This window comes from Piliocolobus tephrosceles, chromosome 8 (genome assembly GCF_002776525.5).
Source record: "Piliocolobus tephrosceles isolate RC106 chromosome 8, ASM277652v3, whole genome shotgun sequence".
NCBI classification, from domain to species: Eukaryota; Metazoa; Chordata; class Mammalia; order Primates; family Cercopithecidae; genus Piliocolobus; species Piliocolobus tephrosceles.
In genome coordinates this window covers 104,472,748-104,485,964 of record NC_045441.1, presented here as the reverse complement: position 1 = coordinate 104,485,964, position 13,217 = coordinate 104,472,748, and the positions used below count along the sequence as shown (strand labels likewise).

Here is a 13,217-nt window from a genome sequence, read left to right as displayed (position 1 = left end):
CGACAGAGCGAGACTCCGTCTCAAAAAAAAAAAAAAGAAAAACAAAAAAAAACAAACAAAAAAAAAGACAGGCTGTGTTAAGGGTCTCTGGGCAGCCTCACAGCTGGACAGAGCAGGCAGGAGGACGGAATCACCCCCTTAGTCACACCCCCAGGGTCAGATTCTAGAACATCTGACCAAACCTGAAGGACACAGATAACATTTGGAATTAAATAGATTGGTATCTGATGTCTAAATAATCTGGGGTCCAGGTGGACTTATTTAAAGCATTAAAAATCAGCAACTCATTTTTCCCTTTCTCCCCCAAATTTTATTCTTCCTATTTGCTGAAGGCCATGAATAGAAGAGTCTAAATAGTTTTGGAGAAGGCAGCTTTGGCAATGACAAAAGGGTAGATTTGATGTGGAGGGATTGTTGGAGAAGAAGGGTGCGTGAAGGGCAGCAGAGAGACGTAGTTTAGGGCGTGGTAGTGAGAGGTCGGGAACAGGGTCTCCCGGACTTTGCAAGGTCAGATTCTGCTTGAGCTGTGGGTTTTACATTCACTTTGCATTTGTCACCACTGCTTGGTACTTGATTTGTTTAGCAGATGTCTGGAGGTAATGCTGAGCTATTTTCTTGCTAAAAAATAACTATATATGTTTCTATTTTGGAAGAATTGAACAGTTTATCAGGCAAAAACCCAGCACAGATAATAGAAGTGAGTATAAAGACCTAAAGGCACTGATCATGTACCATTGGTGAGAAGATTGCTGGTATGACTTGCTTTTGCCTACAAACTAAAAAATAAGTGTTTTAGGGTAGGTATTTTTTAAAGTAATCAAGTGGTTTTTTTTTTTTTTTTTTTTTTCTTTTTGGCAGAAACTCCCCAGTCCCCATTAAGAATTTTGTGGATTTTATACAAAACTGCAATAAAAAATTAAGGGAAAGAAAGAGAAAGATAGACTATTACTCTGTTTTTAAAGTATACCTAAGAATTAATGCCCTCCCCAACACTTTAGGCCATAATATAAAGAAAGGATGTGTGATAGGTTTTTCTGTTACTTTGACAACTTCAGGAATAAAATCTTACTACAGTTGATGGGTGCCTAGTAGCTTTTATTTGTTAGAACTGTGAAGTGCAGTTTAGTGTTGGGTTTTATTGCGTTGCAAGTGATTAAATTTCTTGTATTCTTAAAAATGACATTTGTTTAGAACTTTTCTGCTAGCCAGGGCTTGCAAAATACGGAGTCCTTATAAAGAATAAAGTTGTATAAATAAGGGCTTCTTTCTTCTCTAGAAGCAGAGTAATAATGCAGGACCACTGGAAAAAAATGTACAGACCTTAGTTTTTTTCATATGGAATTTGTGATGATGATCCAATATAAAAGTATATTTTCAAAAACTACCTGGGACCTCAAGAAAGCCCTTGGCTAAAAATCATTAGTGTTCTGTTCCTTCAGTCTCTATCCCTTTACTCACCCCCCTTCTTCCCCCTTACCTGTATTCCCCTCTGTCTCCCTTTCCCAGGCTTTTCCAAAGGGAAAAGACTCAGCGGTGAACGCCTTTCCAGGTGTTCTTCACCATCAGGGAGCTCTGAAAGCACTTGCTAAAAGGTTAACAGTTTCCACAGGGTTTCAGGCTCTTTTCTTGGATTTTATGAAAGATTTGCCCACATAATGATTTTGGGTTTTCTGTTTTTGTTGTTGTTGTTGTTGTTAAAGTTTAAACAGCTATAACCATGTTTAAGTGGATGTTCTTAATGAAGAACCTAGAAAGATGTATCTTTGAAAGACAGTTTCTATGTCTGTCTCTAGACAGGGCAAAGATAAAATTAAGAGTTTTAGGTAACACCTCACCCTGCACATAGAACTTAAGATGAAAAATATGCCTCACTGAAATCATAGTTGCCCCTAGGTTTTCAGTGTGGGTTTTGAAAACAAATGTAAACTCACATATTTTGGGAGTCACGAGACTCCCTTTCAACTTAGTTCTCTTACTATGTTTCTGAACTTTTCAATGCTGATTGACAGTATAACAAGCACATTACTGGAGAAAGGGTGACACCTATATTATTTCATTTCTTACACGTCACTCATCCACATTTGCACAGATTTCCAGAGGGATGGGGAGCGTGTGTGTCACAGGCAGCTGCCGTGGCTTGCAAGGTAGTGGGAATTGCTGTCTCCCCGTGCTCAGAGCAAGCACCAGCAGATGGAGTCATTGTAAACTAGACTGATAATAGGCCTCCTGCACTCTTCCTGTTTAAGCTCTGTTTAAACCTGAAGACAGAAATGCCAGGCTCTATTTCAGTAACCTGTAATATCCAGTAGAACTCATGATGGAGTTCATTCATTCAACAAATATTTATTATGGGCAGACTCCACAGTATTATATTAGAAATATATTATGGTGGAAATACTATAACAGATTGAACCGATAGAGTCCCTGCCTGATGTCTGTTTACAGTAAAGCACAAAAGAAGATGTCGAACAAGTAATTATAATATGATAAAGTACAGCAGCATTCGTGATGGGGCAAGTTTCCAGGATGCCATGTAGCAGGAAAATCTGAGCAAATCTTGGGGCTCATTCCACCTGCTTAGCCTCAGTTAGTGCCATCCATGTGCTGACCCAACTCTCACGTTTGTATTTCTAGGCCAGATCTCTCCTCAGGGCTCCAAACTTGAGTATCCAACTGTGCTCTTAATATCTCTCGTGGTTATTTCACAGACTCCTTAAACTCAGCATGTCTGAAATGGAATTCTCAGCTTTTTTCTCTCTGAGCTAACTCTTCCTCGGCTCAGTAGGTGGCAGCACCATCCACCTAGAAGCCTCACAGTCATTCCTTCTCCCTTTTGCCCTTTGTCTCTGTCCATGGCCAAGACACCTCACGTGAGTCTGTAGCTTCTCCACACCCCCACTGCCTCCTCTCCTGTCCAGCGGCACTTGTTCTGAGCTGCCTCTGTCCTTTCTCTCCTTGTTTCCTGTATTTCCTTTCGCCTACCCGTCTATTAGCCAAAGTTACCTTTAGAATCATACCAGATGATGTCACTTCCAGCTCCTACTCACATCCCAGTTCTATTTTATTGGGGGGCACGCTCCAGAATTGATCTTCCATGCCCCATGATGTGGCCCCGTCCACCTGTCTCATCCCATCTCCTTGCTACTTTTCTCTGGAATCCACTTTCTTCAGCTCCTACCTAACAGTTAATTCCCACTTATCCTTCATGGTGTGGTCTCTTATTTTCTCAAGAAATCTTGCTGCCCCACCCACTCAATTATCACTTTTATAGTACACTGTGTTTTGCTTCTTGAATCACCTAGCACAATTGTAATGAAATAGAGAATTGGGTATTTCATTGATTAGTGTCTGTTTCCCTCCTCCACCCCAGAAGAGAAAACGCCAGAGGCCAGGGACTTTATTTGCCTTGATCACAATGATATCTCCAGCTTCTCTAATAGTGCCTGGTGCAAAGTAGGTGCTTAATAGATGTTTCGTGAACACTAGGTACTGACTGAGTCGTGGGTTAGGGATCAGGATACAGTAGCAAAAGCTACTAAATAGCCGGGCGCAGTAGCTCATGCCTGTAATCCCAGCACTTTGGGAGGCCGAGGCAGGTGAATCACATGAGGTCAGGAGTTTGAGACCAGCCTGGCCAACATGGTGAAACCCTGTCTCTACTAATGTAGCAGGACAAGCTGCAGACAAAACCCTTCAGACACCAAGTTAAAGAAGGAAGAGCTTTATTCGGCCGGGAGCATTGGCAGGACTCACATCTCAAAAACCAAGCTCCCAGAGTGAGCAATTCCTGCCCCTCTTAAGGGCTTACAACTCTAAGGGGGTCCGCGTGAGAGGGTCATGATTGATTGAGCAAGCAGGTGGTACGTGACTGGGGTCTGCATGCACCGGTAATTAGAACGGAACAGAACAGGACAGGGATTTTCACGGTGCTTTACCATACAGTGTCTGTTAATCTATAGATAACATAACTGGTTCGGTCAGGGGTCGATCTTTAACTACCAGGCCCAGGGCGTGGCGCAGGCTGTCTGCCTGTGGATTTCATTTCCACCTTTTAGTTTTTATTTCTTCTTTCTTTGAAGGCAGAAATTGGGCAGAAGACAATATGAGGGGTGGTCTCCTCCCTTACTAAAATTACAAAAATTAGCCAGGCATGGTGGACCGCACCTGTAGCCCCAGCCAGTTCAGAGGCTGAGGCAGGAGAATCACTTGAACCTGAGAGGCAGAGGTTGCAGTGAGCGGAGATCATGCCACTGCACTCCAGCCTGCGTGACAGAGCAAGACTCCATCTAAAACAAAACAAACAAACAAAAACACTACTGAATAAATGATGTGTATTTAAAAAAAATCTTATTGGAAAAGCAACTTTTGAGCTAAGGATGAGCATGAGTATGACAATAAAACAGTGTGTGGCAGGGCGGCTATGTAAGGAGTCCCAGGCCAGGAGGTGGCACAAGTACCAAAAGTAAGATGTACGCAGTACATGTGTCTTGCTTTAGGAAAGATGCCTGAGGTGGAGGCATTTAGGGTGCAATTAAAGCCAGTGGGTGGGATCTGGGAGCTTAATACAGGGATTATCTGTAGCCTTCCACTGTTGCTTTCCTTTGTGATCCTGACATTGTCTTCATGAGAACGTAGCCCACTGCATCTGCAGTTCTTTCCTCTCTGAGTTCTTGTTGTCTGTATTCCAGTGTCTGAAAGGCTTGTTTGCAGGTTGTGTGACTGGCTGTGACCTTGGCAGTTCAATTCCTGGTAGCTTTGATCGCAGAGGCCCATCCCAGCTCTGATGTCAGGCTTTCTGTAGTCAGCAGTTCTGCTACATGCAAAGCTGTGCTGCTGCGTGTCCTTCTGCCTCCCTTGTTTACAATCTCCCCCTACTGAGGCCGCCCCACAGCAGTGCCCGTGTCCAGCCCATGCTAGAGCCCAGTTTGTGGAATGTGATGGCCAACCATTGTATGTTGCCACGGGACTCAAAGACCTCACTCTCTTGGTGACCAATGCTGACTTCAGGGATCTCTGTCTAAAGCTTGATAGAGACCAAAGTATGACTCCTCAAAATTAACCTAAAGGAGGAAATCTACCCCCATTTCTTAGCTTCCCTTGCTCCTTCCTAGTCCCGTGTCCAATGGGGATTACTGATGGGAGCTGGCTGCATATCCACTCAAGTGTATAGCAAAAAAGTAAATGAGAGTCACTCCTTATACACTCAAGGAGACATAAAACACCGTGAGCTTTATCTGAAATGTGGAATATGAGTGTATCAGCCCTTTCAAGGAGAGAATCTGCATGGCAGATTCTATTGTTAAATGCATAGAAAGTTAGTGAATGTTCAACTTGGATTGTTTTATGGGAGGTCTTATTTAATGGGCCTGGTTGTTTTCTTTTAAAGGTAAGAATTAGCATATCAACCAGTCAGCTTGTTTGGCATTTATCCATGCATTCTATCCATTGCACTGGCTGCCATTGCCCAGGTAATGGAGAAAAAGGGAATCTGCAAGCTAGATTGTTATATATTTCTTTTTATACATGCCACACACGAATTATTTGTCTACCTTCCTTACTTTTTTGCAGTCGACATTTTCTTAACAGTTGGCTGCAAATTGAATTTCTAGAAATCAAATCCCCCTAGCTGAAGGAACATATCAGATAAGCTTTATCTTCCTTTCTAATTAAACATTACTAGGCAGTGACTCCTGGCACTTAAATTTTCAGGGTTTTTTGTTTTTTTTTGTTTTTTGTTTTCTTGGTTCTTTTTGTCAAGTAATTGATTTGTAAATAAGTATTTAAGTTCCTTGGTGAGGCTTACTGTTTAAAGAAGGCTTGCAATGAATTATTTTACAAGTTTGGATTTGCATATTCTGTATGTATTTGTTTTCTTAATGCATAGAATGCCTGTGCCTTATGTTGTCTGTTTTGATGCTAAACCTGAGGCCAGACGTCAGGTAACCCAGTGGCAGGCACCAAAAGAAATAGTAGACTCTGGCTAAGCGTGGTGGCTCAGGCCTGTGATCCTAGCACTTTGGGAGGCCGAGACAGGTGAATTGCCTGAGCTCAGGAGTTCAAGACCAGCCTGGGGAATGTGGTGAAACCCCGTCTGTACTAAAAATACAAAAAATTAGCCGGGCATGGCGGTGTGTGCCTGTAATCCCAGCTACTCAGGAGGCGGAGACAGGAGAATCACTGAAACGCAGGAGGTGGAAGTTGCAGTGAGCCGAGATTGTGCCATTGCACTCCAGCCTGGGCGACAGAGAAAGACTCTGTCTCAAAAAAAAAAAAAAAAAGAAGGAGAGAGAGAGACACTTTCCCAGTTACGGATGCTTTATTTGCACTCCTTATGATTTTTAGTAGCATACAGAATCACTTTTATCTATAAATAGAGGAAAAAAATTCAAAGAGGAAGAAAAGAGAATAACACATAGCACTCATTGCATTCCAAGCACTGCTAGCTACTATGATCCGTAAAACAATCCCAGGAGGAGTTACCATTGCTGTCCTCGTTTTACAGATGAAAAGACTGAGGCTAGTCTTTCATAGAACTGGAATTCTAATCTAAGCAGTCTGATTCTTGGGTCCTCAAGTAGAAAGAAGGCAACAAATAGGGATCTTGAACAGGGTCAGTGGTGCAAGTCAAGTAGAATTTTTAATTTTGATCAAATGTAATTTGTCACTTATCTTTGATAGTTTGAGGTTTTTGTACCTGTTTAAGAAATCTATGTCTAACCCAGAGTCACTAGGATTTTCTCCTATGTTTTCTTTCAGAACTTTTTTTTTTTTTTTTTTTTGAGAGACGGAGTCTCACTCTGTCTCCCAGGCTACAGTGCATTGGCGCAATCTTGGCTCACTGCAACTCCACCTCCCAACTTCAAGTGATTCTCCTGCCTCAGCCTCCCTAGTGGCTGGGACTACAGGTGCGTGCTGCCACGCCCAGCTAATTTTTTGTATTTTTAGTAGAGACGGGGTATCATCATGTTAGCCAGGATGGTCTTGATCTCCTGACCTCGTGATCCACCCGCCTCAGCCTCCCAAACTGCTGAGATTACAGGCGTGAGCCACCGTGCTCGGCTCTTTCAGAACTTTTATGCCTTTAACCTTTGCATTTAGGTCTATAATCTATCCCAAGTTAAATTTTGTATTTGGTATAAGGTAAGGATAGAGGGTTTTTTTTAAATTTTTTTAACATATGTGTACCCAATTGTTCTAGCACCATTTGTTGAAAAATCTTGTTTCTCCATTGAATTACCTCAGCATCTGTTAAAGAAAAAAAAATTTAATGACATTTGCTGAGGATGGTAAGTGTTATGCACGTCCCTGTGAAGAGACCACCAAACAGGCTTTGTGTGAGCAATAAAGCTTTTTAATCAACTGGGTGCAGGTGGACTGAGTCCGAAAAAGGAGTCAGCAAAGGGAGATAGGGTGGGACAGTTTTATGAAATTTGGGTAGGTGATGGAAAATTACAGTTACAGGGGGTTGTTCTCTTGCGGGCAGGGGTGGGGGTCACAGGGTGCTCGGTAGGAAGCTCCTGAGATTCATTGTCCAGGAGAAGGAATGTCACAAGGTCAATTGATCAGTTAGAGTGGGGCAGGAACAAATCATAAAGGTGGAATGTCATCAGTTAAGGCAGGAATTGGCTATTTTCACTTCTTTTGTGGTTCTTCAGTTGCTTCAGGCCATCTGTATGCATATGTGCAGGTCACACGGGGTATGATGGCTTAGCTTGAGCTCAGAGAACAGTAAGGCAGGCTTTTTTCAAGGTGAGGGTCATGGTGATAGATGTGGGGATGGCTACAAAGGGATTTTGCGATAGGGAGAGAGATTGGGCTAAATTTCTAATATAGCATGGGTAAGTGGGACTTTATAGCCAAGGAACAGAGTTGGGGTGTGTACACAGGAAATTATTAAGAGGAAGTATTAAAGATAAGGTGGGAGGTGGGGGCAGGGAGTGTGCAGATTCTGGTTAAACTGACCTAACAGGATTCTTGCTGAGGACAGGGCAAGGTGATCAGATATCACCTGAGCATGGTAGAGGATGAGGAACCCAATCAGATATCAAGGGTGTTATCAACTTTATATTAATATATTGTTGGAATTGTTTTGCTAAAGTTTTGAAAAGGGTTTTTGAAAGGCTGGGCGTGGTGGCTCAAGCCTGTAATCCCAGCACTTTGGGAGGCCGAGATGGGTGGATCACGAGGTCAGGAGATCGAGACCATCCTGGCTAACACGGTGAAACCCCGTCTCTACTGAAAAATACAAAAAAAAAAAACTAGCCGGGCGAGGTGGCGGGAGCCTGTAGTCCCAGCTACTTGGGAGGCTGAGGCAGGAGAATGGCGTAAACCCGGGGGTCGGAGCTTGCAGCGAGCTGAGATCCGGCCACTGCACTCCAGCCTGGGCGACAGAGCGAGACTCCGTCACAAAAAAAAAAAAAAAGAAAAGGGTTTTTGTATCTGTAGTTACAGATACTGTGTGGCAGTTGACTTGCAGACAAGACAAGGCTAAAATGTGGGCATGGTGTGTGTGGAGTTAGGGTAGAGCCAAGGAGCAAACTAATTTATTCCACAGAACCTCAGAAGACTCAGGTAGGCTTCAGAAAGGATCAGGAATTGAAAATATCGGGTAGCTCTGAAGATTAAATTGATTAATTTTCATATGCATTGCACCCTTCATCTTCAGAGAAACTGATCAGCCCAAGAGAAACCATCTCAGATACTGAACTCTGGGGACCCCTGCCCTAGTGGAACACCTATCTTCCCCATCCAACATTGATGCTTCATTTGTTCACAAGCTTGCCTAGGCATACAAAGATTTTGTGATTTCCAGTTAGCATTTTAGTACCTTACTTGTAAAGATGAATGGACAAAGAAGGATCATCAGATATTGGAGAAAAGCCCCTAATGTGAAAAACAGAAGCCAAAATAAATAAAGAAAAAAGTAATCCCAACTGTTTGGGAGGCCGAAGCGGGTGGATCATCTGAGGTCAGGAGTTCAGGACCAGCCTGGCCAACATGGTGAAACCCTGTCTCTACTAAAAATACAAAAACTAGCTGGGCTTGATGGCACGTGCATGTAGTCCCAGCTACCGAGGTTGAGGCAGGAGAAACACTTGAACCCAGGAGGCAGAGGTTGCAGTGAACCGAGATTGCGCCACAGCACTCCAGCCTGGGCAACAGAGTGAGACTCCGTCTCAAAAAAAAAAAAAAGGAAAAAGAAAAAAAATAGTAACTAGGAAGAAAAAGATAGTTTAGGGAGCAAAACTGTTACTAGAAGAAGGGTCTTGAGTGTGGGATGTCCAGGTTCTTGGCATTCTAAACAAAGAATTGGGCAAAACATGCAAAGTAACAAAGGAATGAAACACAGGAACCAAGCAGCAAAAACGGGAATTTATTAAAGCGAAAACGGGAATTTATTAAAGCGAGAAATACTCCACAGAATGAGAGTCGGCCCGAGCAAGCAGCTCTAGGGCCCAGTTAGAAAGTTTTCTGGGTTTGAAGTACTTCTTTTGAGGTCCCTTATCTGGATGAAGGATTTGGTCTATGGCTAATTAAAGGCTGAGGTGAATTGGCACCCCATGCAGATGAAGGGATGGTGTGTGCTTGGCCTGTGGTCAATCCAGGGCACTTTCCCTTTCCATCTGAGAGGTGGTGAAGGGGAGAGTTGCAGGGAGAGGAGACTTTGATACTTGTTACTCAGACGTGGGGATTGGGGGGTTTTTCCTTTTGGTTCAGCTTTTGGAAGTTTGCATTAATAGCCCTTAAGGTCCCTGACCCCAGACTCAGGTGTTTTCCCTTTTTATCCGGCTTTGGGAAGTCAGCATGAATTGGCCTTAGATTCCCTGCCCCAGACCTTGGTGTTTTTCCTCAGTTCAGCTTTAGGAAGTCAGAACAAATTGGCCTTAGATTCCCTGCTTCCAGACCCTGTTTTCCCGCCTCAAAACAAATTTTGAAAAATTTCAGAATTCCTCAGGGAGAGAGGAGAATGCATCCATGAAACAAGAATGGGAAGCTCTGAAAAGAGAACATTCAGAGAAATAAACAGGAATGACTGCATAATGAAAATACAAGACTTGTTCAAAAGTTAAGAATTTCAAGGTGGCAGTAACATTGCTTACACCAGGCATGGGGTCCTTCTGAGCACAGGGACCTGTGTGACTTCTCAGGTTACACAGCCACGACACTAGTCCTTGGAGGAAGAAAGTTCTTAGAAATAAAATAGCTGATAGCATAAATAATAAAACGGAATACATTATTTGGAACATAAGGTATGGAAATTACCAGGAAGTTGAACAAAAAGAGGGGAAACATCCTAGAAAAGCAGAAGATAGCTCAAGAGATTCAGTGTAAATGTAGTTGAATTTACAGGCAAAGGATAGAAGAAAATAATCCTAGAAATAATTCAAGGCAAATTCCCAGAACTGAAGAACACAAATTTATAGATTGAAAGGGTCAAGGCAAGTTACATAATCATGAAATTTTGAATTACCAGGGATAGTTTCCCAAAAGCTTTCAAAGAGAGAAAAACAAAACCAAGCAAAAATCCTGTCATGTACAAAAGTTTAGAAATCAGAACAGCAGCAAAACCATAATGTTAACTTAGCCAGAAATTGTGATATAACCATTTTGAGAGGCTTGGGGGAGAAAAGGCAGTGTATTAGTCCATTTTCGCTCTGCTGATAAAGACATACTTAAGACTGGGTCGGCCGGGTGCGGTGGCTCAAGCCTGTAATCCCAGCACTTTGGGAGGCCGAGACGGGCGGATCACGAGGTCAGGAGATCGAGACCATCCTGGCTAACACGGTGAAACCCTGTCTCTACTAAAAATACAAAAAACTAGCCAGGCGAGGTGGCGGCGCCTGTAGTCCCAGCTACTCGGGAGGCTGAGGCAGGAGAATGGCGTAAACCCAGGAGGCAGAGCTTGCAGTGAGCTGAGATCTGGCCACTGCACTCCAGCCCGGGTGACAGAGCAAGACTCCACCTCAAAAAAAAAAAAAAAGACTGGGTAATGTATAAAGAAAAACTGGTTTAATGTAATCACAGTTCCATGTGGCTGAGAAGGCCTCACAATCATGGAGGAAGGGGAAAGGCACATCTTACATGGTGGCAGGTAAGCGAGAATGAAGCCAAGTGAAAAGGGAAACCCCTTAAAAAACCATCAGATCTCGTGAGACATATTCATTACCACAAGGACAGTATAGGGGGAACCACCCCCATGATTCAGTTCTCTCCCACCAGGTCCCTCCCACAGGGAATTATGGGAGCTACAATTCAAGATGAAATTTAGGTGGGGACACAGCCAAACCATATCAGGGGGTTAAAAAAACAAAACAAAACTAAGTCCTCATCTACCATAGTGGGAAGTCAGTAGGTGGTCTATCTTAACGAAAATTCAGGAAACAGCAAGAGAAGCATGTGATTTAGAAATTTAAAGGTAAAACAAACAATTCTAAAAAGATATCTATTTCGCCTGAAAGTGTCAGAGGCCTCCTGAGCGTAGGAATTGTGCATTAGGGAAAGGAACTGATGTTTTTCAATATAAACCTTGCAGAACTAACACCTTTGTAACTACATGTGTTAATAATTTAACCACTAAAATTGAATTAAAAGTAGATAAGGATTTGCCCTAGGTATTGCGTGGGACTCCAACAGATGTGACACTAATGACTCTTCTCTCTTCAGATTCCCGATACATTCTTCTGCCTGTCGTGTTACATCACCTCCACATTCACTTGCAAGAACAGAAGGACCTGATCATGTGTGCACGTATCCTTAGCAACGTATTTTGTCTCATCAAGAAAAATAGCTCAGTAAGTAAATACAGGTCATAGTATATAGTTCCCATCAAATGGCTTCTGGAAATAACTTGTAATAGTCTACAGAAACCACATTAAAGAGGAAGCCTCTGCGACTCACTTTTATTTCCAGCTGGGCTGGACTTCTTGCTCCTCTTTGGAAGGAATTTTTTTAACCTTGTGGGATTCTGTAACCCCAAATAACCTGGGTTCCCCAAACTTGTATTTCAAGGAAGAACTGCATACTGAGTGAGAAAAATTAGAAATCTCAAGGCCTCCCACATGTGTCTTTAATCTTGATATGATGACTGCTCTGTGGCAAGAATAAATTACTTCTTGCAACGTGAAGTCGTTTTTGATCCATTCTGTGAAAGGCCACTTCATGATACTCAGAACTCGGCTATGGTCCTTGGGCTGAGTCCCCTGGAAATTGCAGAAGCAAAGGACAGCTCCAGGAGATTAGGGGTATCTTACAATATAACCATTACTTGGCCCCAACAGTGATCTCCAAATTGTTATGGATTTGGGGATTCCTATCAATGTGCTTGACGCTTGATGCAATGCAATTGCGTTAGAGAATCCACTGCAAAATGAGAAGAATCACATGCTTGCCTATAAATGGGACAACTCGAAGCATTTGTGTTCATGGCTCAGGGGTCTGGTGTGAAATCCACATATGGAGAATATCCTGTTCCACTTCTGCCAATATGCAACTGTTAAGTAACGATTTTGCTCATCGGTAACAGGTTTTATGGAGCAGAGTTTGGCAATGAGTGCGAAGAATCCTGTTTCTCTGCTTCCCTGTTACCTTTAGGTTACAGTTTCCCCAATTTGTCATTTACGATCAGCTTCTGAAGATCAGTGAGCTGTGATGGGAACTCAGTGGAGTTGTTGGAGATAGAGCCCCAGTAGCGTGGCAACAGAGTTGGCATTTGAGAGAAAAAAGCTAGAAATTCTGCCTCTGGAAGTGTAATAAGAGAAACCTGCATGGAACAAAGCAGTTGACTTTTTCCCACCCCCATGATCCAGGCCCCAAAGGTGATCTGGAACTGGACAGAACAGTGGTGACAGAAGGCATGAGTTCAGTTTTATACCCGACTCTATAAAATTCTACAAAGAATAACTATGCTATGCCTAGTTAGAATCTTTTTCCAAATTATAATTGCAGAGAGTAAAATGTTAAGTTAGATAGTTCACTGCACAAAACCAAAAACAGCAGAAGAGAAACAAAAAGAAATCACCTCCACAACTTCCGCTCTCTGTAAGACATTTAGAGCAGAAACCAAGTCACTGGAGGGAAAATCTTGGTAGTTTTCTTGCAAGTGTAAGAAAATTTGTCATGAGATCCTAGCCAAAAAACTCTTTCAAACTCGTAGTTTCTAAAAGTATTTTTTACAAAGAGTGATCTCCTTGGTTAGGAGCAGTTGTACATAGAGTTTT

At 42.7% G+C, this 13,217-nt stretch overlaps 1 protein-coding gene across 2 annotated transcripts in view; it reads left to right on the top strand.

Moving 5' to 3' along the window:
* Positions 1 to 13,217, top strand: part of DOCK4 (dedicator of cytokinesis 4) — a 473,748-nt gene that overhangs the window by 337,136 nt on the left and 123,395 nt on the right. For both annotated transcript variants that reach the window (XM_023228190.3, XM_023228191.2), the window contains exon 24: positions 11,665 to 11,792. In XM_023228190.3, the coding sequence (XP_023083958.1) occupies positions 11,665 to 11,792 (128 nt within the window). The remainder of the gene's footprint in view (positions 1 to 11,664; positions 11,793 to 13,217) is intronic.